General features: G+C 40.1%; 1 protein-coding gene across 1 annotated transcript; it reads left to right on the forward strand.

Annotated features, from left to right (window-relative positions):
• Positions 1–18773: 18773 nt before the first annotated feature.
• Positions 18774–25173, forward strand: MMAA (metabolism of cobalamin associated A). Its single transcript, XM_061354140.1, has 6 exons — positions 18774–19358; positions 20418–20540; positions 21924–22094; positions 22393–22478; positions 23056–23205; positions 24818–25173. Exons 1-6 carry the CDS (start codon positions 18866–18868, stop codon positions 25103–25105), a joined length of 1311 nt encoding a protein of 436 aa, XP_061210124.1. The 5' UTR covers positions 18774–18865; the 3' UTR covers positions 25106–25173.
• Positions 25174–26408: the final 1235 nt, after the last annotated feature.

Raw genomic sequence — 26408 nt, forward strand, 5'->3', positions numbered from 1 at the left:
GCTGCGTGGAGACCTCATAGCCGCCTTCCAATATCTGAAGGGGGCTTATAATGATGCTGGAGAGGGACTCTTCATTAGGGACTGTAGTGATAGGACAAGGGGTAACAGCTTAAAACTTAAAAAGGGGAAGTTAAGATTGCATATAGGGAGGAAGTTCTTTACTATAAGGGTGGTGAGGCACTGGAATAGGTTGTCCAGGGAAGCTGTGAATGCTCCATCCCTGGTGGTGTTCAAGGCCAGGTTGGACAGAGCCTTGCAGTGACATGGTTTAGTGTGAGGTATCCCTGCTCATTGCAGAGGTGCTGGAACTTGATGCTCTTAAGGTCGTTTCCAACCCTAACTATTCTATGAAATAAAAATGGTGTGCCTAACTTCCCCTTCCCTTGTTTGATGACTTTGTACTTCTTGGTCTTCTGTTTATTACTGAGTCGAACTTAGTATGAGCAGGAGGATGAGACTCAGTCTGGGTAGTGCTGCAGTAAGACCTGCTATTTTCCCAGAGCACTGGTTCTTGGCAGGAGAGCAGTGTCTGTCTCACCTCTGGGACCTTCACTTCTGCCTTCTGTTGATACTTTTGAGGCTGGTAATTTTGAGCATTTTCACACATATGTGTCGCGACTGGAAGAGGGCTGTTGCCCCATCAGATATTTCTTCAAGCTTGTGGACCAGCCTCTTCAAGTCAAAATCACCATAGGCCATAGTGCTGGCAACAACACCATTTAAAAACTGCATCCAAGCATGGCTCTGTTTTGAACCTGAGCTGGGCAGTGGTTTGACTACAAACAAACTTTACAGACCTCTCAAATACAGCTTGGTCCCTGTGTCTATTTGATTTGGTCCATGCTGTTTTCTAAAGCAGTACAGAAAGAAGCTTCTTTGATCTGCATGCCCTGAAGACTTACGGTTCCAGGAGCTGGATTTTGATCTTGTGCCAGGAGAGTAACTTTGTAAATACTCTTCCATGGGGTAGCTTTTACTCTGCCTGGGCATCCTCTTTGTACCACTACTGGTAACAATGGATTTGCTGCTAGCTCAGAGTACCTTCCAGAACACTGTAGCCAGTCTGTATTGCTTTTGGTATTTCAAGAATCAAGTCATTTCCCTGAGTGTTCCTGTGATTTACAGAAGGCAGGTTTGAACAGATGTAGCAATAGGGCTCAGTTTGAGTTTGAAGAGCTTACATTGATACAGAGCAGCTATTTGCATTCTTATCAAAATAATAAAATACGAAACTTTCTAGAAGTATATAATCTTCAAAATGGTTCCTAGAAGATATTTTAATGTTAGCATGGGCACATGTGACGATTTAACAAGTTACCTTGAGGTAAGAACCTCGCATTTGAGGAGCCACGTTCAGCAGAGCATACTTTGAGGAAGCAGCCACCCCTTCTGGCTTGTGGGGTCTGTTAGCAACACTCAAGCCCCAGATTAATCTGTATTGTGAGTAATGAACAGAAGCAAAGCAAAAAGACTGTGCGTAGAGTGGGAAGGGAGGCTTAACAGAACTTGGTAAATTATTATTATTTTTTTCCTGATCTTCTTTCTAGTGTAATGGCCTCTGATATTTCCTCCCAATGCAAACACCCCACTGTCAATTGGACATGGGTATGGTGCTGCTTTATAATAAAATTATTTAGGGAGAGGAATTGAAGCTCTTCTTAGTCTTAATTTCTCTCCCTTCTCTGCCTCAGTCACCCTAAAAGAAATAAGCTCAGCTGACACTGCGTCAGCAGCTTCCTTGTCATGGAGGAGCAAGAGGAGCAGCAGTGGTGACACAGATGTAGCTGGAAGCTGAGCTGGTGAAAAGCAGGTACAGGAAGAGCAGATGGTTGAAGAAGTACCAAGGGAGTGTGTTCACAGCTGGGTTTTCTTAGTGCTCTGTTATGTTAGTGTCCTGAAATGTTCCTGTCTATGCCAGCAGCTGTGGGTGGGTGACGGGGGTATAGCTGCGCTGGGACATGGAACTATTCCCAGACATGTTGGTCCCACCTGGAACTTCACAGCCAAACATGCACGGAGGCATGTGAGTATCATGTTGGACTGGAGTGGGGGGGAAAGGATCACCTGATTGTGGAACTGGTGATCTCATTGTGTGTGGTGTTTATTTTCGGTGTTGGTTCAGAGTTGTCTGGGTGCTTTTGCTGTTTTCCAGTCAATAGTAAGGAGGATGAAAGCATATGCAGAATATGCGGCCTTCCCTTTGTTTTTCTCCATGCTCTGGTCACCCTGGTGTTTTGAAAAACATTGCGTGCCTCTTTGCATTGGAAATCACCATGGCCTCACGCAGGTGGTGTATTCAATAAGCCAGTCAAATTTTGTTATTTCTACACCTGTATATGGGATGCCTGAAAAATGTGACATGCCCGTCACATAAATAGGAAAACGGCTCTTGTAGGGGACTTGAGTGTAGCTGAAAGCCTCATCCAAATAACACTGTTAGTCACCTGCATATAGAAACATTTCAGTGCCACCCAAGTTTGGAAAACGTGGTTGCAACTAGCTTCCACATGCTGGATAAATGAATAGATACCAGATATTGTCTTACACGTTTGAGTCTTTTAGTAAAATCAATCTGCGACACAAATATTCTACAAATGGCAGTTGTGGGTGAAAGCCTGCATATGTGAAGATTAGTATTTACACAGGAACAGGGCTGGACCTGCACAGGAACAGGGTTGGGGTTTCTCTGATCATCTGAAGTTTCTGGTATTAGTAAAAGCCAGAGAGGTAGTGTACGTCATTGAAGATGCAGTTGTCAGAGATGGAATACCACATACTTTTAAGCTCTGGCTACTGTATCAGTAAAAGCTGAGTTAATTTTCTTAAAAAGAATACCTGGTAATACAACAGACTGATGACATCCGTTTTAGGCATGGATAATAATTAGGCACTCTCAAAATCCATATTTTCATTATAAAAATCTATGCGTTATATTCTGTGTCTGGTTTGGATTTTTTAAATGCAAAACCAGATTGCTCCGTGTGAAGTTCATACCTCTCATTCCTTGTAGCTTGCTTCATCTCTAAAACCTTTCTTCCTCTGACCTCTTACATAGGTTTTTGAAAGCATAGTAAAAGGGCTGGTTAACAAAAGAAAGTAGAATACAAGTTAGTGTGTTGCCATGAGTAGGCATTTAGTGTCTATCTGGAAAAGTAAACCATTGTGTTGAGGGGTTTGTTGTTTTGTTTTGTTTTTAAGTATCCTGTTTATTGTTTGTGGATCGTTGGGAGTGTAGCATCCAGACTGCAAATTTGACATGGTTAACCTGGCATTGCTGGTTCACTATTAGAGTACAAATTCTATGATTGGAATGAAACTTTAAATTCCCATTCTTTAGAGAAACCAAGTTCTCCAAGACCTTATTTTAAGGCACAAGTGAGAACAGAAAACAGTAACTTACTTTGCTCAATATAGGTTTCATGTGTCTGGCAGTTACACCCTTTAGTCACTTGTCAAAGGATCATGGGTCTGAGGATAATAACCAAATGGGCCAGTTCTGTTTGTAGAAGCTGTCTGTGCTTGTTGCAGCTCTCTAGCAGAATCTATTGTGAGCTGTGTAGGTGTTTTCTCTGACTATCAGAATAGTAGACTACCTGAGAAATGGAGCTCAGTCCCATTTTTATAGTACACAGTAGCTACTAACTGGCACAGCAGTTGCACAGGGCCCAAGTCTTCATGTAGTCCTGCAGTTGTTTTGCTCCATAGGTGCTTAAACTCTGCAGATATACTGTAGCACCTCTCAAAGTGATAATGGACTAAGTGTTAAGAAACTAAAGTTGAGATACTGTGGTGTTGGACAAAATGAAACATGCACAGTGTTTAGAATCAAACACAGGCTAGGCTGGAAGTAATACTGACATAGAAATACACAATGTTCATGACTGGACGGAACTTAGGCACATCACTTGATTTTGTCTCATCAAATGCGCTTAAGTAATGGTCTCGTGTGTGTGTGTGTGTGTGTGTGTGTTTTGTTGGGTTTGTTGGGTCCTCCCCCCTCTGGAAAGCAGATGAAAAGAGGTGAAGAAGTACAGTCCTAATACTTGGGAAGGGGGATTGCAGAGATCTGCTCCACTTCCTTCCCTGGCACCTGCCTCAAACGAATTCTGCCCCTGTAGATCTTAAGGGATGAGAAGGAAACGTCTGGAGGGACTCACTTCTATGTGGTTTCCCTCTGGCTAAAGCTGACCCAGCAAGAGGGGAAGATCTCACAGTGGAACAGCTACTGTTTTCTTCAGAGGAAGTATGAATTTGAGCTTCTAAAAGGATCAGCCTAAAAGCCTGAGGGCTATGAAGGAAGGCAAAACATTTTAAAACTCCAGAACAATGCTTTGGGTGCATTTGAGAGAAATTCTTTTAGGAATGCTGCATCTGAAGCGTAGTTAAGCCTCATACATGTCATGCATATTCAGAAGTGCAGTAAATCCCAATCATGTGATGGGCTGGCTGCCTCATGCTTGCTTTCAGGCATTGTATGGTTGCTTTCAGGTGCTGTATGGTATGGACAGAAGGACTTTGTGTAGGGATTAAGTAAAATTCAAATGCCCTATGTACCTTGTTACAGTTCTTAATCACCTTTGTAGTTAGAATGGTTCTTCTACGATCTGGCTTACATTCCCCTTTCTACAGATGAAACTGATTACTTCTTAGTCTGCTTTTGGTGGTGATGCAGGAAATCATTCATTGTTGTCATCATAACACCTTATGCTTGAAGGAAGGTATGCTCCCATTCCTGCCCCTACTTTTCTACTTCTCCTCTTGTCAAAAACCTCATTTTTAAAATTCTTTGCTTTTCTCCACTTTTACATTTACTTGGTGAAATTTTCCGCTGGGATCCAGTTTGCTTGCACCTCTTCTAGTAGGGTGCTGTAGTCTACTTCAGGCCACACCAGTACTTTAAAACTATCAAGTGGACAATTGAGCAAAGTGAAATTATGACTTCACTTCTTCAGTTCAATTCTGAGATGCATTTGCAACAGCATTTCCAGTCTGTGGTTTTGAAGCCTTTTTAGTAGGATGTGTGCCTAGCCAAATGGTTTTTGTTTAAAGTTATGTATGTATTTATTTTATACAAAATGTTGTCTCTCGCACTTGCCTTTAGTGATTGATACCCTACTAGAAATGGGGCTCCATTTTATTTTCCTGGGAATCCTGATGTATCCATCATCTCATAAGGCTTTCATAAGGCTCTTGTGAGAAAGAAGCCTTTTCTTGGGGAAGAAAAAAGCTGGCCTAATTGCAGGACTCTTACATGCATGATCAATTGCAGGACTCTTACATGCATAATCAATGCAAAATCTTAAATTTTATATCCCCTGGAAACTGATCATGCGGAACGTCCAGATTAGTCTCCAAAAAAGATCAATTAAGCTAATCGGCAAAGGTTGTTTCCTTGGATCAAACTTTTTCTGTGCTTGCCTTTTGTTTGACTCTGTTTCAGAGTTTAAAATGTGGTCTTTGTTATTTAGGATGTATGAATTAAGAAAATATGTGGCCAGATAACTGGTATTAGGTCTGTACTTGTAGTCTGCTTCCAGAAAGTCTGACCATAAGCTTTTCAGAAATAACCTTTGCTAAAATACATGCTGCCCTGTTGTCTGAGATGCTGCAGTCATCATTAGGTAATCTGGGAGTGCTCATGTGCATGGTGTGAGAATCAAGGGAGGAAACTGCCTATCAGAACTCACTGTGCTCACTGTATTGCTATTGTTATTTATGAAATGTTTTGTTCTAAAATATAATGGTAAATAAATGATTTAAAATTAACTGAAAAGGTCAGAGGAATGGATTTGTAACATATAAATGAGGTTTGAGTTTTTAATTATTATTTATCTCTTCCCTCCCCAGATACAGTTCTGTTCCGCTTGCTAAGGAATATCAGATGAGGGTTGTACTTAATTGGAAGTCTTTGAAGATTCTGGTCAGTGGCCTCTGCTCTTAATGGAAGAGAGGAGATTTTGTCTTTTCTGATTAAGGAGATTTTTCTACCACCTGTCTTGGCATTTAATACTATGTTAACAAAACCAAACCTGATTCATCTGTTTAAACACTCAGTTATCTGTGGTCTTCCCTGTTAATTTTATGTAGACTGATGGCACGTCACTGTCCTACAGAATAATGGGGCTGACTGGTGAAGTTTCACATGTTTCTCTAGCTACTCTGATCTGAAGATGATAAAACGCATGTCCCACAGATTTCTAGGGAAAAAAAATATGGACAACTTCTAATACTAAAAGCAGTTAGAAATTTGGGCAGAGGTGAAGGGAGAAAAGCTCTGCGGTTGGTCGTTGTTGTTTTGGTTTTTTTTCAGGGGAATTGGTGGTAAAGGAGAGGATTTTTCTGTTGTTTGGTTAGTTTTACCAAAGATGAACAAGGAGAGAAATTAAAGCCAGCTTTCCTTCTACTTGCATTTACCTCAAAAGCCCTTGAAATACTGAGATGAGTAACTTGGTAGCTGTAAAAATATCTTGCTATTTAACAGGGACAAATGTGATATCCAGCTCTGCAACAAGTACTAACAAGTGTGTGCATATAAGGACTAGATAGGAAGGAGTGTCCTTACTGGTTCTAGTTGACCTATTTGTCTTGCACTCACATTTTTGCAGGAACCCTGGAGGTATTGAAACATGCATAGAAAGCTACACTGAAGAGGGAGATTTCAATCCCTTTTCTTTACCTCAGGGGGACTAGAACAAGAAAGAGCAGGTGTAAATTGCAGAGAATAAAATTTAGTTTAATACTGGAGGCAGGGGGGAGAAATTCCTACCAGTAAAGGTAGTAAAACCCTGCAACAAGTTATTTGGGTGAGTTTTGGAGAATTGGTCATTGGAGATTGTCAACGACAGGTTAGAAAAATGTATGTTATGAATAGCACAGGTGTCCTCTATGCTTTCTTGGATGCTTTCCTGCTGTGTGCTGTGACTGAGTGTTTAGGGCTTGGTCTGAACATTTAAGAACTGAATGCTGTCAGAGATGCTGATGTTAAGGATCCTTTTGTCACTTGAGCATATTTTCATTCCTATTGAGACATACCAATGTAATATGAAACAGACAAGAATATTTTTCCCCTCCTTCATGTTCCATATGCCTGTGTAGTTAAAGTGAAGATGAATTAAAGCTAAAAAATGTAGTGATTTGCACAGCTAACCTGGAAACAAACCTCACTTTCTGCTGAAGTGTGTTCTGCTAATAGCATTTAACCTTCATTGGGAATGGCTGGAGTATGAACGCCTCATAGAAGATCATCTGGAAAAGAGCTCTTCCAGAAGCTTATCAATATTCCTGACAGGAACCTACCCAGTTTCTCTTTGCTGTCAGAGCAGCAAGATCGGAGAGTCAGTGACAGCTATAATGGCAGGGTACTAATGACTGTGGAGAAATGTTACTATTGTAATTGGAAATGATACAAACAGTGTCACTAAAACAGATTGTCAATGCCATTTTTATTCTTGTCATGGGCTTAGTTATAAGAATGGATTCACTCTAAGGAGATGACATCACAAATTTTATGCTTTCCACAATTAGATGGACAGATCATGAGGCTTTAACTCATGAAATGCTGTTTTTCCAGAACAGTAGCTGAAGTGAGGATTTGAATGACTACTTACTTTTCCATTCCTTTGAATGACTACTTACTGTTTCCTTCAGAAACACAGAAGAGGTGAAATGTCACTGACATGATTCTGAAATTTGGCTTAAGACCTGAGAGTTCTGGTTTTATCTCCTTGATCTCTGATTTTCTCATTTGGTTGGAGGTTTGTTTTTTTTTTTTTTTTTTGTTAAAGATGTTGCTCTTTAACAAAAAAGTCTTTATAGCCAAGTATTTGGTGAAAAATATTAGAAGCTTTTTTAAAGACAAAATCAAGATCCCTTCAAGAAACTTCTCATTCCCTAAATAATTCTGCTGTTTTAATCCTTTGAGTCTTCACTCATTCCACCTTTTTCAGAATAAACAGCTACAGGAACTCAACAGCAGAAAGGGATGGTGAGGGTGAAGAGACACTCCAACGAAGGAGGTTTTCTTGAATACTTTTAATGCAACACTATTAATTTGTGCTTATCTCATCCTTAGGTATTTTTTAAGATCTAATGGGTCTCTGAGACCTCCGCAATTGGTGGCTGTCATCCTCACTGAAGTACTCAGCACCTGTTTACTGTGTTCTAGTATCAGTCTCATTACATGAGAAGGAAATAGCACTAGGAATATATTCTCCTGGAACAAGCAGCAAACAAGGGCAAGGAATGGTGCACATATATATATATTATATACGTAACAAAGCCTTGTATTTGGGTGTTCCTGTGTTAATTTTCTAATGTTTCATCCAGTGACAATTTGAACAGTCAGCCTCTGGCTGAGCACAGAGTTTAGAATTGGAGCACTGCTGGACGTTTGTATAGCTGCTAGCAGAAACAAGCAGAAAGTCTGAGTCTAGACCAGATTAGGGATACGTACATAGATACAAAACCAGAACATTTGGAAAGAACTAGATACATCTTTTGACATCTGAGTGCTGGTGTTTGTTTCTGCAGCACTGTGAGAAAGGCCATCCAACATGGCTGATAGTTTAGCTTTAATCAAATAGACATTTTTTAAATGCAGAGAAGTTGAAATAAAATAGTTGATGAGGAAAAAGTTCAGTTGTTCAGTCTGTCTCCTCTACTGAAATTGCAGAACATCAAATCAATAGTTGAATCTGGTCTGAAAAGGATGAAGGATGCTGATGACCATGAGTCATCTGTGGTGAATACTGCAGATATATTCATTCTCAGCAATAAAACGTTAAGTCTTTTAACACTGACCTATGCAGAAAGGTCATATAAAGTTTTCAGTTTGTGCCTCACACTGGTACTCTGAAAGGTGTCTTAACAGAGAAACAGGACTACTCCTTAAAGTATATGCTTTGTATTTTGTTTCTGGTTTACGTGGGAATGAAGATGACATTCCTAAGTTACATAGAAATCCCTGACTTACTGCAGCAACCGTAGAGAAGGCAACAGCAAAATTCTTTTGCAAGGTAAAAAACTCACTGTAAAGGACTCCTAAATAGGGTTATAGCCACTTGCATATAGTCTTCTGCGAGTAACTCTCCAAAATAAAACTGAGATGGAATTCATGCTGGCAGATACGACTTTTTTATATTCTGAAGCCTACTGAATGCACTCAGAATAGATGTTCAATGTGTTTAAGTTCCTCAGGTTGTTAAAAGTCTGCCATGGCCGAACAGGCTAGATTTACTATGGTGATGAAGTAACACTGAATTCCTTTGTGTTCAGAATACATCCAAGCTGCGTGATGAAAATACATAGCGCTAGCTTCCCCTTCTGGCCAAAAGAAGTAAGTGATCCTGAAGGCAAGAGTCACACGAATTATTTCACAGCTTTACTTCTATGTGCTAAAGGTAAACACTAGTTTTTAGAGAACAAATTAATGCTTAACTAGCACTAAGGAGGGGAAGTATTGGTGGAACATCTTTGTTGCTTGCAACATAATATAATGATGTATTGAAATGAGATTACTGTTGGAACACAGAATTCTTCTCTAAACATGGCCTAATTTGGAAAGCAATTAGACAAAAATACCAACTTCTGGACAGAAAGATTCCCAGTGTCCCTTCTAGACCCCTATTATCTGGTGCTAGAAACAAACATTCTACTGCTTTTCATATTCTGTATGCTAATTTTCTCTATGCAGCTGTATTAGCTATGACTGTAACTTCTTTTGTCTTGAGTTTGGGGCTTTTTTGTCTTACTTAAAAATTCTTCTCTCAATTCTATGGCCCAACATTTTGTAACATCAGCATAAGCTTTGTAAATGCAGAGCGTACTAGCATAAAGGTGTTTATTTTGTGGTATAAAGCAACAACACACAACACGATCCAATACTCTTTTTAACAAGCCCTTTTCAAGTTAGTTTGACAGCCTTTTACAATGTTGTATGACTATGTTTCTGGATATTTAGATCGCATAACATTGAATTTTATCAGAATCTTTCCTCTCTGTAATTTTGCCTCCTGTCTGTTACATCTGCCTGGAAAAATAGGACATTTAAATCACTAAATAATTTTGCATTATAAGAAGACTAGAGTCTTGTTTTAGTGGGCATTTTAGGGAGTAAACATGCAAATACAACATACATGCACACACATACAGACATCCCAGAGAAACACAAGCTTTCTGCGTGATAAAATGACAGCCTCATTTAAGTGCAGGAAATGGGCTTCCCTGTTCATTCCACAGGTTTGGTCCGAATTGCAAACACTTAGGTTTTCATATATTTCAGTCTTGAATCCCGATTATCAGATTTATCGTGAACTTGGTTTTCCTTTTCATCTTGGCTGTAAGTGTCATTCTGGAACTGAAAATGTGTCTTGATATGTTTTGCTGCAATGTTATGTTCCTGTGGACAATTATGCCCACTATCTCACTTCCACCAATTGTGGTTTTCACCTGCCTTTGAAGCACTCAGTGTAGGGATAGTGAGACAGAGACATCTGAGTACTGATGCTGTTGGAGATGCAGGGAAAAACACTTGCATGCATGAAAGATTATGTCTTTACTCTTAACGTTTGAGTTGTCTACAATGGTAAACCAAGTTATGCATTCATTGTTCATTCCTTGCCCTGATGTATCCTTCACCTTGTGAACTAAGGCAATTCACATTTTGGGGTATAGCATTGTGCTAATTTCATATTTCTGGTGTCCTCAACATTAAAAGCACATGGAGCTGTTGGAACAAGTCCAGAGAAGGGACACGAGGATGATCAGGGGTCTAGAGCACCTCTTGTATGAAGACAGGCTGAGAAAGTTGGGACTGTTCAGCCTGGAGAAGGCTGCGTGGAGACACAGTATCTGAAAGGGGCCTATAGGGATGCTGGGGAGGGACTCTTCGTTAGGAACTGCAGTGATAGGAGAAGGCGTAATGGGTTAAAACTTAAACAGGGGAAGTTTAGATTGGATATAAGGAGGAAATTCTTTCCTGTTAGGGTGGTAAGGCACTGGAATGGGTTGCCCAGGGATGTTGTGAATGCTCCATCCCTGGCAGTGTTCAAGATCAGGCTGGACGAGGCCTTGGGTGATACGGTTGAGTGTGAGGTGTCCCTGCCCATGGCAGGGAGGTTGGAACTTGATGATCTGCAGGTCCTTTCCAACCCTAACTATTCTATGATTCTATGATTCTATATTAACCTAATAAATCTTTAGCACATGGAGATGGGAGGAAGGAAGATTGTAGTCACCTGAAAGTGTCAGTCCTCTGCTCCTGTCTTTGTCAGCTGCTACAGAACTTAAAAACTGCAGCTGATCAAGCCTTTCCTTAAGCAAAAAGTAGCTGGGAATGGAAGTGCTTCGTTACAGTCAAGCATCGGGTTGTATAACTCTTCTTATGTTTGCTAGCATACTTGCTATGGTTCCATTGCTGCATTGAAAATAATCAGGAGGAAGCAATTAATTATTTCCTCTTCAGCTGTGCAATAATGAACTACATGAGAAATATTCTGATACCGTGAGTCATTGGTGGCTAAAAACATACTTTTTAAGCCAAGCTTTTTTAATTGAGCCAATGCTTTCTTAATTGAGAGGAAAATATTAGTATTTTACTGGCAATTGACTTGCCTTTCCAGGTTTATAATTCTAACAATGAATCAGTCTTGCAGAGTGTTATTTAACTTGCTTTTACAACCAGCAGACTATATGCATAATATTTTGTGGGATTTTTCCCCCATATAGTGATTTTATTTTTTTCTAAGTGTGAACATTTACAGAAAGAGTAAGTGCTTTATAAGAAAGTATTTTTTAATCTTTTCTCTCTCTATGTCATTTTATATCAGGCATTTCATCATAAACAAAATAAAAAACTTGTGCATAAGCAGTAGAAAGCTTTCCTGTAATGGCTGATGCCATTACTAATTTGCAATCATAGCTCAGTTCATACCAACTAAAAACCACTGAACTCACTGCCATAAGGTTTTGTGAAGAAACTTCAACCTCCGTTGTTTATAAAAATGTTACATGAATATAAACTATAATTGCTGAAAATGAATTTTTCCTCCTCTTTCTTCAGATAACTCTCTTGTAGGTCCCAGCCAAAGCTCAAAGTGCAAATTTCTTTTTCCAGGTTCTCAGACAGCTCTGACAACCCTGTGGCTCCTCACCAGCACTTTGAAAGCTGCTCATATTGCAAAGCTGTGGTAAAGTTTTGTCTCCAGACCTAGCCAGGGAGCTGACTTGCTGCTCTGTCCCGGACTTTGTAGTAAAACCTCCCAATGCTGGTATGCAGCAAACACCTGTTTGTGTAGCTGTTAATGAGCCTTTGGGGAGATTTGTTTCTTTCGTGCTGTTTCCTTGCCTGAGTCACAAATACAAAACCTGAGGCCTGGGTTTATGTTGCATTTAAATGGGCAAACCTTCAGCTGTGACTATGCTTTCCATTGTTTTTATTTCAGGTTTCAGCTATCTTTTAAAATGAGGCACATGGAGCAAGTGCTAAGATTGTTCTTAAAATGCTAATGGTCTTTACTGAAAATGAGACTGTAATCACCAGCTACCTTGCTTAGGACAAGGGGGGATGGCTTTAAGCTGAAAGAGGGTAGATTTAAATTAGATACTGTGAAGCCCTTCAGTATGAGAGTGGAGAGACGCTGGCACAGGTTGCCCAGAGAACCTGTGGCTGCCCCATCCCTGTCAGTGTTCAAGGCCAGGTTGGATGGGGCTTTGAGCAACCTGGTCTAGTGGAAGCTGTCCCTGCCCATGGTAGGGGGGGTTGGAACTGGATGATCTTTAAGGTTCCTTCCAACCCAAACCATTCTATGGTTCTATGATTAGTGTTGCACTGCAAAGAGGAGATTGGTTCAATGTTCTCTGCTTGGGGGAAAACTGAAATGAATTGAGGGCTGATCTCTGAAATAAAGGACAAATGGTCATTCAGTTGCTGCTATAGTTTCAGCTCTATAGTCCCAGGGTAGTTATTCTGTATCTTGGCTAAACCTGATATGCAGGTAAGATTTAACCCTCACTATAAATGGACACTTGTTTGTTGCTCCAGTCAGCTGTTGTAGGATGCAGTGAAGGAGACCCCTCATTTCTCCAGTGCAATGGGAGGCAATGGCTATGGCTCATAGCCACAGAATAAGTGGTGCAGTGCTGGTTCCTGGGGATGGAGGGACAGGCAAGTGTGTTCAACAGGAGGGACCCTGATGGAGTTTAGAGGCTGAACATCAATATGTGCTACGTCAGCCAAATTTCTAATACAGTTTAAGGAATATCTTGGGCTTTTCCTTGGACTGCTTGTAATAACAATAAATGCATGAGTTTAGTTCACTCATACTAGCCAGGAACTTGCACTTGCAAGTGAGCAGAGTGGACTAATACAGAACGGAGAAATGCTGGAGGAAGAGAGTGAGTGAAAGCATCCAAGTGTTAGACTGCAAGTACGATGTCAGTAGTCAGCATAGGAATTGCCACTGAATTTGTGTTCCTGAATGAGAAGTTCATTTTGCAATAAGGCATAAATGGAGAAGGGGATTTGGGAGCATGGCAGAGCCTTCCTTAACACTTTTTCCATCCTCACTGGGGAGAAAAAACAATCAGATAAAACCTCATCTCTAAGAAATCATTACTTCTTCCTGAAAGTGATGCAAATTTCATAGTTCTGTAACCATAACCAGTATTGACTGTAGGGATGCCAGACACTTTAACATAAAGACAGAAGGACCAATAAAGAGTGTGGAATACAAGTATATCTTTACACATTCAGGGAAAAGCTGGTAAGTTTCAAGATGATTCTGTTTATTTAATTTCATTGATTATTTGTCCTGCTGTAATTTCATTTAGATCATAGAAAGTGTTAGCCGTGTATCTGCCTTTGCAGCACATTGCTTATAGCCATGTCTACGAACATATTAAATATTATTGTGATAGTAATGGGCACACAGATTACTTTGGGACTCCTTAAAAAGGAACTGGATGGAGCCAGAAAATTGGACTGCTGCCAGAGAAAGGAAGAATTAATGAATCCAACTAAAACTTCAAGGGAAAGCCAGTTAGGCAAAATGCAATTTTTCATGGTGGAATTTGGCAAAGATGCTAATTTTAATACTGTTTCTGCTGTGAGAATTTACAGAAGACTCCTTTTCTACCATTTTATGATTGGGATTCAGTAGCATATTTTGTCTGGAGGTTTGTGCCTCCCTACACCCTTGCTCCATGGCACACTTTACAGGATGCTTGATTTAGCAGTGGCTCAGAAGTAAAACTGACATTTCATGAGTAACCAGCAGTACCATTTTCTTTACCCATCTAAGGTAAATTTGCAGCAAGGAGGCTAAATCAGATAATTTTCCTTAAATCTTGGACAAGTTTGCAGACTGCGATGGAATAAGTATGGGATGCACATTTTTATTCTTCTGACACCCCTGGGGGAAAAGAAGCCAAGAGAAAACAAAATGAAAGATGACTTATATTTGAAATAAAAAACCTTCAAACCAGAAAACCCAACCCAACACATCTACCCCCCCCAAACAACCCTCAAAACCCAAAAAACAACCAAACAACCAAAACCAACCAACCAAAAAAACAGAACAATTTTTAAAAAAGGGAGAGAAACAAAGAGGGTGACGTGAAAAGCTACTGAAGTATGCTCCGGAACAACTCAGCCACAATGTTAAGTGAATTAATAATGACCAGGTAAAGGAACACATAAGCCAAGAGAACTCCGTATGTTGAAGATCAGAAAGCACAAGAATATTCAGTCTGACCAAAATTCATAGGGCTGTGTGTAATAAAGATCAAAAAAAGTTATGTTTGGCCACATATATTAAAAAATGGCAGGGGAAGCATAAGAGCAGTGTATAATGTGACAGAATGTAGATTACAGAGACTCTAGATATAGTCCAACTTCTAAGGAAATATTCTGCCTATTCTGAAAGAGGTTAGAGTAAGATAAAATCAAAGATGGTAGAAGAGGGCACAGTTCTAGGAGAACTGCGTAATCTCTACTCCAGAATACTGAAAGAAGAGGTGTGTAATTGACAGTGGGGGACTGTAGTTGCTGAATGGAGAAAAGCAAACTTGTTGAATAATGGAGTTGAAGGGAAAAGGGAAAAAAAGAGGTCACATGAACAATTTGGATTTCCACATCTCACCAGTGTGTAAAGTCTTGAAAATGATTCTTGTAGAAAGACTACTCTAAAAACACCTACATGCTTGTGCACAGTCATATCAGATTGGTAGTGCAACTGATGAATTGTATAAAATAGCAGAAGTTTTGTTCTTAATTGCTGAATGCACAATTTAATCTCATTTCTATTATTCCAGTCCACAAGATTATCACAGATAGAGAACTGAACAATCCACTGTCCTCTTTAGCGCTGATAAAACGTGCAATTTTATGTACACATTTGTCTAGTTCTTGTGATAAGGTCAATGACAAAAGTATTCAAGATGAAAGCACACAAGGTGGAATAAAATGAAGGATCAATGATCTATGATGAAATCATAGCAAATGCAATTTTCTCTTGGTGGTGCTGTTATTAAAATAGCAGGGGCGTACTACCTAGGTTTAAGCATACCACTTGAATCCCGGAACCTGGGAAAACTGATTTAAGGAAGAGATGATAGTGATAACATGCTAACTCTGAAGAATAAAGATCTGGTTAAACAAAAAGAGTTACATAAGGCTGTTTTGAAAGGGGAATCCTTGTCTCTTTCTGCTGAGGTTTCATCACATGCTGATAGGACACAAAATTGCATGGTTTTTCAACTCTGAAGAGCAGATTGTTCAATTCTCTGTCTATGATAATCTTGTGGGCCAGAATAATAGGAATGAGATTAAATCCTGCATTCAGCAGTTAGGAACAAAACTTTCGTTATTTTATACAGTCCATCAGTTGCACTGCTGATCTGATAGGACTGTGAACAAGTCTGATGCATTCTAGAAAAGTGCTAGTGTCACTGTAAGGCACTAGTAACAGCTCATCAGCCACTCATGTGCATTCCTATTTACTGGAAATAAACGCAGGTACAAAAGTGGTGGTAGGGTGACTAGAGAAATAATACCAAAAAAAAAAAAAAATCAACATTCCATGAAAGGAAATTTTAAAATTCAGGTTTGTTTAACTTAGCAAAATGAAAACTGAAGTGTGATTTAATAAACATATTTGGAGGTTGGGTTTAAGCATTTCTTCCACCTTTCTGCAACCTGAAATGAAATCAGGGCATAGCAAATTGTCATGAACAAATTCAAAGTGGATGTTTTTAAGATTTCAGACCAGGAGCAAAATGATCATTTGCAACATCTTTCCTCATAAGGACAGGTCAAATAAATTGATATTATATTGACATGTAAGTTTGTGTACTGATGCAATAACCAGATTTGAGTTTAAAGTGTATCTCCAAAGAGAGGTATTTGGTTGTCACTGTTGTGTTCCTATAGTGCCTTTCTTTGATCTTTAGCATTCTTTCAAAGTTTATTTTTGCCCTGACTGGATTTATTAGCTGGTTTCTGAGATAGCCAAGGTGTTGGATTAGGGTTTAGGGTCACCCTTTGAGACAGAACTGAGGTTTCAGCAGAGTTTGATGTGGAAGGACTTGCTTAGGGCAAGCTGCAACATTGGGCATTGTCTCCTGTGCAGAGTAGGGGGAGTGTCTCTCTCTCAACGTCCGATTTATGTCAGTCAGCCGCTGACATTCTGCCTTGGTACAAGCGATCAAGCAGGTGGCTCTCTGGTCCCACGGTGATAGCGGAATAGACTCCACAACTTCGTTAAAGTTGTAAAGTAGGTATGCTTTATTCAGCTGAAAACGCACGGGGGGATTGGTCCTCCAAAAGGCATGCGTGCCTCAGTGCCATTTTCCTTTTACATTTATCCTGTAAAGTCATACATATGTATCAGGTCGCACAATACGCCTATACATATTCATATTCTATCCCTGCTTCGTATTATAATGAGCTAAAAGGCGCTCCACGCATGCGCAGTGCCTCCTGGTGGTCTTGGGCAGGGGTCTTCAGATGAAGTAAGTAGTCTTCCTCTTGTGGGTAGGGGTCTTCAAGATGAAGTAAACGAGTCTTCCTCAGGCTTGAACTTTTTACCTCTTGTCCTCACGCGTGCTCTTTAGGAGCTGGATGGGTCTGGTCTATGTCCAACTAGTTTAATGAGCTATTCCCTTCGTTAGGAAGTTTTATCTTAGTACTGCCTGATAAGGCATCTGCTGAGCTTGTCAAGCCAGCTATGACTTAAGCAGTACTCCTTGTACAACCCCCCCTATTCTCCTCATTAGGAGGTTCTGTCCTGGTACTGCCTGATAAGACATCTGCCGAGCTCGTTAAGCCAGTTATGATTTAACCAGTATCCCCCCTGTATATTTTGTCTAACCCCCTTGTTCAACCCCCCTGTACATTTTGTCTAACCCCCTTGTACAACCCCCCTGTACACAATAGGCCACATCAGTTTCACACGGTACCCTCCGTTCTGACTGAAGGCGCATTACTGGAGGCAGGGAGGGTGAAGGACATGCTCCTGACATCAGGAAGGCTGTCCCGCCCGACCCCGTCGCGGGGCGGGGGATCCGCCAGCCTCTACAGAGAGGAGCCGCCTCACGGCCGCAACAACACAAGGTGCGACCCGGCCGTGCAGCCTCAGCGCAGGACCCACCATGGCAGCGGCGGGGGGAGTTCCTCTCCCCGTGCCCGCGCGGTTCCGGCTCACCGGGTCGGCGTCACTTCCCCGGGGCGGGGCGGGGCGGGGCGGCAGCCGGTAGGTGCCTGCGGGGGGTTCCCGAGAGGCAGGACAGTGGCGGGGATTCCTTAGCGGTTTCCTCGGGTGAGGAGGACCCTCTAGCACCCGCCCTGTCCCCTCAGGGGATTCGGAGAGGAGCTTTGTGAGACAGCGGCCCGCTAACCTGCGGAGGGCCTCTGCGTAGGCCGAGCGGTGCTGAGGTGCGTAAGGGCAGGCCCAGCGAGCGCGGTGGTGGTGCCTGGTGTGCTGCGTTGTGGCGGGCATCTGGCAGGTTTCAGCTGCGAAGATGCTCAGGGGGCTTTAGCACCTCCCCTGTGAAGACAGGCTGAGAGAGCTGGGGTTGTTCAGCCTGGAGAAGAGAAGGCTCTGGGAAGATCTTAGAGCAGCTCCAGTGCCTGAAGGAGCCAACAAGAAAGCTGGAGAAGGACTTTTTAAGTGGGCGTGTAGTGACAGGAGAAGGTTAAATGGCTTTAAACCGAAAGAGAGGAGATTTAGGTTAGACATTAGGAAGAAATTCTTTACTATGAGGGCGGTGAGACACTGGCACAGGTTGCCCAGAGAAACTGTGGCTGCCCCATCCCTGGCAGTGTTCAAGACCAGGTTGGATGGGGCTTTGAGCAACCTGGTCTAGTGGAAGGTGCCCCTGCCCATGGCAGGGGTTGGAACTAGATGATCTTTAAGGTCCCTTCCAACCCAAACCATTCTGTGGTCTTTTGTTCTTGTGTATTGCATGTCTGTTTAATTTCTTTTTTCCCTGGAAATAAGGTGCAAAAAGCTCGTCTTTGTTTTAAAACTTTTGCAGCAGCAAAAGTAGGATATACAGTAATTTCAGTAAGCATAGGAGTTGGCGTGGTTGGCTTGTACCTGTTTTTTTTAAGGTACTGTGTGTGCTTTTAGAAGCTGTCTTGTTTAAGAGTGCTTTTTGTTTATCTGCTTGCTTATAAAAATAGTTTCTTAAGTATGATAATAAATTCTATACTATTCAGGATTTGAAAACTTATTTTTGTTCAGTATTTTCAATAGAAAGAGGGAACTATATTGTTTAAAACAGTAAGTACTGATAAAATAAAAGCGGATGACTGCCTGTGTACACGTATTTCATTTGAGTTTTTCTGAGTGCTTTGAAGGGAGTAAAAATGTTCTTCTTTCTCTTCAGGGTGTCTACAGACAGAATTGAACTGGTATCTCTGGTACTTTTAATTCCAAACAAGATGAAGATCCCATCTTTGCTGCTGAGATTCCCTCGTTGTTTCTCTAGAAGAGCTTACTTCCCGAACTTTCATTTCACTTCCAGAGTGGATTTCCTGTGCATTGAATCTCTTACGCCAGCACAGCACTATCAAACAAAATGGATATCTTCATCAAACAGTTTGAGGAGAGAGCTGAGTCAGCAGGTGGCCCCTAACCAGCAAGTAGGGGAACTTTCTGATGGAGAACAAAGACTTGTAGACAGACTTTACAGTGGACTAATCCAGGGTCATAGAGCCTGTTTAGCAGAATCCATTACACTTGTAGAATCAACTCAGAGCAGGAAGAAGAAAATAGCACAGGTGCTCCTTCAGAAGGTATTATCCTACCACAGGGAACAAGAAAAGTTAAATCAAGGAAAGCCACTTGCCTTTAGAGTGGGTTAGTCCTTTTACGTCTGTCTGATAGTTGCTTTGGTGGGATTAGAGTCCTCACGTTTCGTTACCACTATTGTTCTTTAAGCATCATGGTCTGTAGTCTCGGATTGTTGGCTTCTGGTGGTTTGTAACCAATCTACATGACTTCAGCTGTCCAGTACAATTATGGACTGAGCTGGGAAATGCTTTTGAAAAGCTCTATAAATTACCTTTGCTTCCTGGGGGGATGTTATTTGCCTTATTTTTTATAACTATTCCAAACTGATATATTAGGTAGTTGGCAGATAGATAGAGCTGTTATATACAGTTAGATAGTGCAGGATGTATTTCAGCAGACCTGGCCTTTACCTGAAGGTGTTTTCTCGAATACTTCCTGAATCCCTGTTTCAGTCTACAAAAGGAAAAAACATGTTCCGTCGTGTTTTATAGCCTTACTTTAAAGCAGCTTGCTTTACAGCTGAGGAGTCTTGAATCTGGTTCTCTTGTAAACTATAAAATACTTTGCCCTTGGAAAGAGATGGGTGACTGAATTATACCATGGCCAGTTGTCATCTCTTGTGTGTGTGCAAAGGTAGTAAGAGCAAGAACTTGGGCATGGGAGTGAGAAATCATGGGAGTGAGTGCTCATAATCTTGTTTTGCATGCTTTGATATGCAGGTAAGTTCCCTCATGTTTTGAAATAACAGCTCTTCAGGGCTTTTGGAGTGCTTCTTTTAGAAATAGTAAAAATCGCTACTTAGAATGAGATGTTTTTGAAGTTCAGAAGGAAAAATCAATATAAATAAACTTATGTGGAGGGCAGAAAGGACAACCGAAAACTGGAATGTTGTGTTGGTGTGGGTAGAATGAGAGGTGGTGAAGTGAGTACTGCTACGTTGCGAGGACCATGGTAGTGTATTTCAAGTCAAATTACAACTGCTTAGTTGTGGTGTAGCGTCCATTTACCTTTGTTGTGATACCATGTTAAAGTATGAATTGTTATCAACTTAGATGTTGTTTTTGTGTGATGTATTATTTGATTAACAAAATGTTGTTTTTTTTTCTTTCTAATATAATTATTTAGGGTTATCTGGTCCCCCTGGTGCTGGGAAATCGACTTTCATAGAATGCTTTGGGAAGATGCTTACAGAAAGAAAATACAAAGTGTCTGTGCTGGCTGTAGACCCTTCCTCTAGTACAAGTGGTGGTGAGTGTGAACTAAAGCTTGTGTCAGGTTTCTAATACTTTTTCAACTATAGGAGTCTCTCTTTGGGTCAAATGGAGGGAAATTTTGGGCCTTTAAAAGTAAAATATTAAAAATGTTGGATCAAGTTTTCTTTTTTTCCCCATGTGATATGAAATTGTGAAATGTGTATTGTTATCCTATTTGTCAGGGTTCCTCTCTTCCAGTCTGAATGTTGCCTTTAGACTTCTGGTCTCAAACTTTAGATAGCCATGGTTTTCTTTCTCTAACTGTATTTATTTATCTGTTTTCCCATGAATGGAGGAGTAGAAGGGCACTCATTTCTGCTTGAATTTCCACAGTGGCTATGCTGATCACTGGGCAGGAAGCATGTGCCAATTTAAAACTATTTAGAGGATGCTATAATCCAGACATGTAGATCAGGTTCTATTTTAGAACATTCATTAGTTCTTCTCAATAAGCATTTTTGGATTTCTGTTGACTTTACTAGTTTCTAAGTCTCCTGGTGCAGTATCATTGACCATTTGTCTGACTTGTACAGTGACTTTTTTTTCTAAATATACAATTCTTCAAAGTTGTGTGAATCTAATCTGTCACTCTTAAATAAAAAATGGTAGGGAAATTATAGGCTAACCATGCCTTAATTAATGGTCTCTCTGACATAAATAATAAAGCCTTGATTTTGATCTTTTTCTAATGGGCAGCTGCTTGGAAACATCATTCCTTTTTCCAGCTTCTGCACTGTTACAGAAGATGCTGCAACATTTATGAATTAAAAAAACCCTTCAGTACTGCAGTGACCTGTAGCTGAGGCGATGTTCTTGAATATGTACAGTCAAGATGCATTTTGGAATAGCAAAATATGGCAGAAAGACTGCGCCAATTCAAAGAATTGAGCATCTCTCATCTTTTGGAATGTGCATCATACTTGGAGATCTCACTGAATCCCATTTAAAGTTTGGGTGAATAGAAGGAAGGCGGGGATGTATGTCAGCCTTCTTAAAAGCATAACAATACACCATCAAGACGTATCAGAATCATAATGTAGACACTTGTCCCTTTGGAGAGAAACAGCAAAGATTTACTTGTGTGGCCTTCTGTGTATAGATCTCAAAAAGCCATTCAGGTTCATTCTGACCTAGAACAAATTTTCATATTTAGTAGCAGCAAGGACTGCTAGCACCCTTCCAGCACCCTTCTGCTAGGCAGAAGAACCAGGCAGTAACTTCATAGTCCTCAACAAAGTCTTGAGCAACTATTACTGGGATATTCTTATTTGACTGACTTTGTCCAAGAGATCAGTCTCTTCTCATTTATTGGGGGATGGAGAGGGGAAAGTTTAGCTGTCTTGCGCTTTTTAAAATCTTTCAATGTTACATGTTAAAGGTTCTCTCTTGGGTGATAAAACACGGATGACTGAGCTGTCAAGGGACATGAATGCATACATCAGACCATCTCCAACCAGAGGAACTCTCGGAGGTGTAACAAGGACCACAAATGAAGCCATTCTGCTGTGTGAAGGAGGTGGCTACAATGTTGTTCTTGTAGAAACAGTAGGTATGTGTTTAAGGTTTTAATTAGCCTGCTGTGATCTCTCAAGAAGGTGTGTTACTAGATGTGTACTTCCATCCTTGATTTTGCTCATGATTTTGTACATGATAACTAGCTGAAAATTAATGCCCATTCTGTCAATTTTCTGGTCCTGTATGTTTTGTAAAAACTGTTGTGCTTCCTGTTGTCTCTGTTTTGTTAGTGGGATTTGTTCATGGTGCAGTACTGGGATCTGTCATGATTACTGTCATTAATGTGACTGAAAGCTTACAATAGATAGTGAGCTCTGGATTTAATTTTTTAGGTGTGGGACAGTCAGAATTTGCTGTGGCTGATATGGTTGATATGTTTATATTGCTGCTACCACCTGCGGGTGGAGATGAATTACAGGTACTTTTCAGTTTCTCTTATTTATGTGTTGCCAGGGACTAGAAAGAGAAACTTAAACCCAGGATGTATCTGTGCAGGAAGTCCATAGCCAGTAGTGTTCTGTAAGTTACACTGCGACTACTGAAGCCTTTTCAGTGTTTTATCAAATTTCATAGTTAGGATCTGATATCAGCCCCTGACTTTGGAAGTATTAGGCTGTAAAATTACAATACTCTGACTTATTTTGGCATATTCACTAGTTATATATTAGAGGGTGGCTTTGTAGTACAGGAAAACAGAAATCAGTATAAATAAGTTTTCAAACTTGGTCATGTTTTGGTTAAACTAAAGTCTCTACCTGTGAAATAGGTTATCATGTAAACTCCAGTATCCATGTCTAGGGTTCTTGTGTCAAAATAGAGTAATAACTATTGGCAGAGGCCATTGGTGCTACTCCTGCATGATTAGCTCATACATGTATAAAAAAGTCAGTAAGAGCCACTAGAAAGAAATAAAGCATTTTGACGTGCTTTTTGTGATAAATCAGCATGTCACAGTCCTTCTGGGTATTTATGATTTCTCTCCCTGTTGCATTTAGGGTATCAAACGAGGTATAATTGAGATGGCAGATCTAGTTGCTATAAATAAAGCCGATGGTGATTTAGTTGTGCCTGCACGGAGAATACAAGCTGAATATGTTAGTGCTATGAAGCTGCTTCGCAGACGTTCAAAGGTTTGGAGACCAAAGGTTTGTGTACTTTGTTACGGTTTATGTGGGATTTTAGGTGTGGTTTTGTTTTGTTTGATGGAGGTGGGTTGTTTGTTCCCCTCTTTCCTCCCCTCCCTCCCCAGTGCTGAATGAGTTAGGATTGTTATCCTCTCATCTAGCTATACTAGTCTCACTCGGCTCTTTGATCAAAATTTCAGTTCTGTTGTTTACACCATGCTAAGAGTTGATTGCTGCTGTTTCTGTTTCACCTCTGGTCTCAGGGTGCACTATATGAAACACTGTTCAAAGCCAGTCCTGTTCCCTATGATTTCTGTCCTGAGCTACACTCTCAGCACCAGCAGACCTACTGGTAACATCGTAGTGGTACAAGCTTGTCTTGCTTTTTATAAACTGTGCATATCTTAAAATGTCCCATAAGCTATTTTTCCCTCTTTTATAACTATGAAGCTTCTGATTATTTTTGTTCTTTCACGTGTTCATGTGCTTTCTTTATTGCTTTAATTTTATTTTTTTTTTTATTTCACACATAATGAAAGTTTTGGGGCAAGGACCTCATCTACTTGTGTATACAGTATCTAGATTATTGGAATTGTCATCCTGTGGGCCTTTAGTTTTAATGCAGTATTCAGTCTATCAAAAGGTTATGGTAAAGTATTAAGGAAAAGATTTGGTACTAATTTTTAGTCTGTGTATATAAAATAAGCACACACATGCACTCTCCTTTTGTTTAGATGTGTATATATAAAGGACCCTTTATAGACAGGGTGTATATATATATATATATATATATTTATACACACACCCTAGCCTGGTATTAAAATTGACCTGTTGAATTAAGTTTAAATCAGCAGGGCTGCTTGAAGGCTAGCCATCATTTTGTAATTTTTATTTCTAGATCTGAGGGGAGCTTACATGATAAATGTGAGCCAAAATAACTGTTTAAGACAAGTGAATTAAACAGGTTATCAGAAATTTCTTTCAGTGGTCACAGTGTCTGAAAACTGAAAGAAAGAAAATACTGATATGTAGGGGCTGTATGCTATCCATTAGATTGGGGAAAGAGAAAGGGATTCTTTAAACAAAAACAACAAAAAACACCCCACCACAAACAAAACCACCCCAAACCTAACTGTTCCATTTAAAGGATCATGTTGAATGTCTGAAATATTTTTGGCAAAATAAATTCCTAGTCTAGAATGCATATGCAAAACCCAAAACATAGTGTAAATGTATCCTTTCTGGAATAGTTTAAGTGCAAAAGACTGGGTGCCAGGAAATATCTACCAGAATATGTAATTAACTCTACATTGAAGTAAAACAGCACCACCATAACTTCTAGCTAAAGAACTCGTTAAAAAAGATACTTACTCATTATACAAGCAGTTGAACAAGGCCTGTTTACCCCAAATGCTGCGAATCTTGGGGTCGTCTGACAGTTGGTAGAATTCCAGTTCTGAGACCTTTAAGAAAAGTAACCAGTGCAAAGCTGCTTACAGCTTCATGAAGTGAGTGTAGTGAAGTAAGCTTGACCTATGCATTTCTTAATTTTCATACAATCGTACTTGCTGCAGTAATTGAAACCTCAAACCCAGTAGTTACTTGCCTCTAAAAATCCTTCTGAATTGAACAGGTAATGCGCATCTCTGCCAAAACTGGAGAAGGTATCTCAGATATGTGGGATAAAATGACAGAATTCCGTGACCTCACGCTCACAAGTGGCGAATTGGTTGCCAAACGACGGAAGCAGCAGAAAGTGTGGATGTGGAATCTCATCCAAGAAAATATGTTGGAACATTTCCGGAGTCATCTGGCAGTCAAGGATAAAATTCCACTTCTAGAAGAAAAAGTTCTTCGTGGTGTCTTGTCACCTGGGCTGGCGGCTGACCTGCTGCTGAAAGCATTCAAGGATAGTCTCTAAGCATTATATTCTACTTTGTTCTTATTAAGTGCTTTATGTAAACATGAACATTAAATACAGTTTTTCTATGTGTGGATTCAAATGTTTTACTACAGCAGACATCAATAGAATACCTATCCAGTACTCTGTAAGAAAAATACTGTAGGATTTTGTACATACGACAACCATGACAAATCCAGTCACTACAGACTTATTGGAAAAAAATGCATTTTAAAGTCTAATTTGTACACATCATAGACCCACTGATCAAACATCTCTGCCCATGTCAGAATGTGATTTGGAGAGGGTGGGAGAGAAAGGTTTGTGGAGGTGCAGAGTTTTGTTTCAATTATGTGACCATCTTAGAGCCGCTGACACCGCAGCTCTCCATTCTAATACAGCATCAGCTGTTGCCAGTATGGATTGCTTTTTCTTTCCTCACTTTGAGTGACAGCAAGAACATTGGACACCCTGGCAGCACCTGACCACAGTTTTAGTTTGAAATAAATTGTATGCATATAAATAGAATGTAGTGGTGTTCAGTCCCTGTTTGGAAACTATAGTTAGCTATTATACACTAGGAGAAGGGAATTTTAACAATCTCAGTTTCTGTATTTTTTGCAATACAAAAGCAAAATTTAGTTAGACTTTTTTAAAATGCAGCTGGAAAAATGTAACCCATGATGTTTTAATAGCAAATGTCTCTATATTTGGATAATTAGTAATAATGGTTTGAGGTTTTCTGATCTCACTTAATTTTTTGTGGTTTTTTGTGGTTCATATGGACTGCCCTGTTGTGTTTGGGTTTTTTTTCCCACTCTCTTGTAGAGAGGGTGGGTGCCTATAACCAAAAGTACCTTTCTGTTATTTGTTCTTTGTTTCCTTTGAGAACAAATCTGGAGGAAGCATTTTCCTGAGCTATGACCTAAAAAGCAGAGCTCATCTGGTATCTACTAAATATGAAGGATAAAATGGAAAAATGCTCATTTTTGGAGACTTGACAGAAACCCAGTAAAAAAAACCACCCAGTTTTTTGAGTCTATTGTTGCTTACATAAATTGACTTAAAATACTGGAAGTGATAATTCTTATGAAATTTTGATTTTCTGAACACAAGTTATGGTGTCTTTAGTTTTTATTTTAGCTCAGTTTCACCTGTTTGGCTTCTGAAGAAGTACAAGCCACGCAGAGTTTTGAGTTCTGGTGGCCTGTGTCTGAATACGTAAGACAATTTCAGGATAGCAATGAATTAGTTTACTTAGATTTTTTTTTTCTTTTCACTTTTTCCCCCCAAGATTATTTTCTTTTCCTTCCTTTCATCTGAA

The sequence above is a fragment of the Neopsephotus bourkii genome, unplaced genomic scaffold (genome assembly GCF_033783945.1).
Source record: "Neopsephotus bourkii isolate Nb327-2 ecotype Australia unplaced genomic scaffold, CSIRO-AGI_Nbou_v1 NB_718, whole genome shotgun sequence".
NCBI lineage: Eukaryota > Metazoa > Chordata > Aves > Psittaciformes > Psittacidae > Neopsephotus > Neopsephotus bourkii.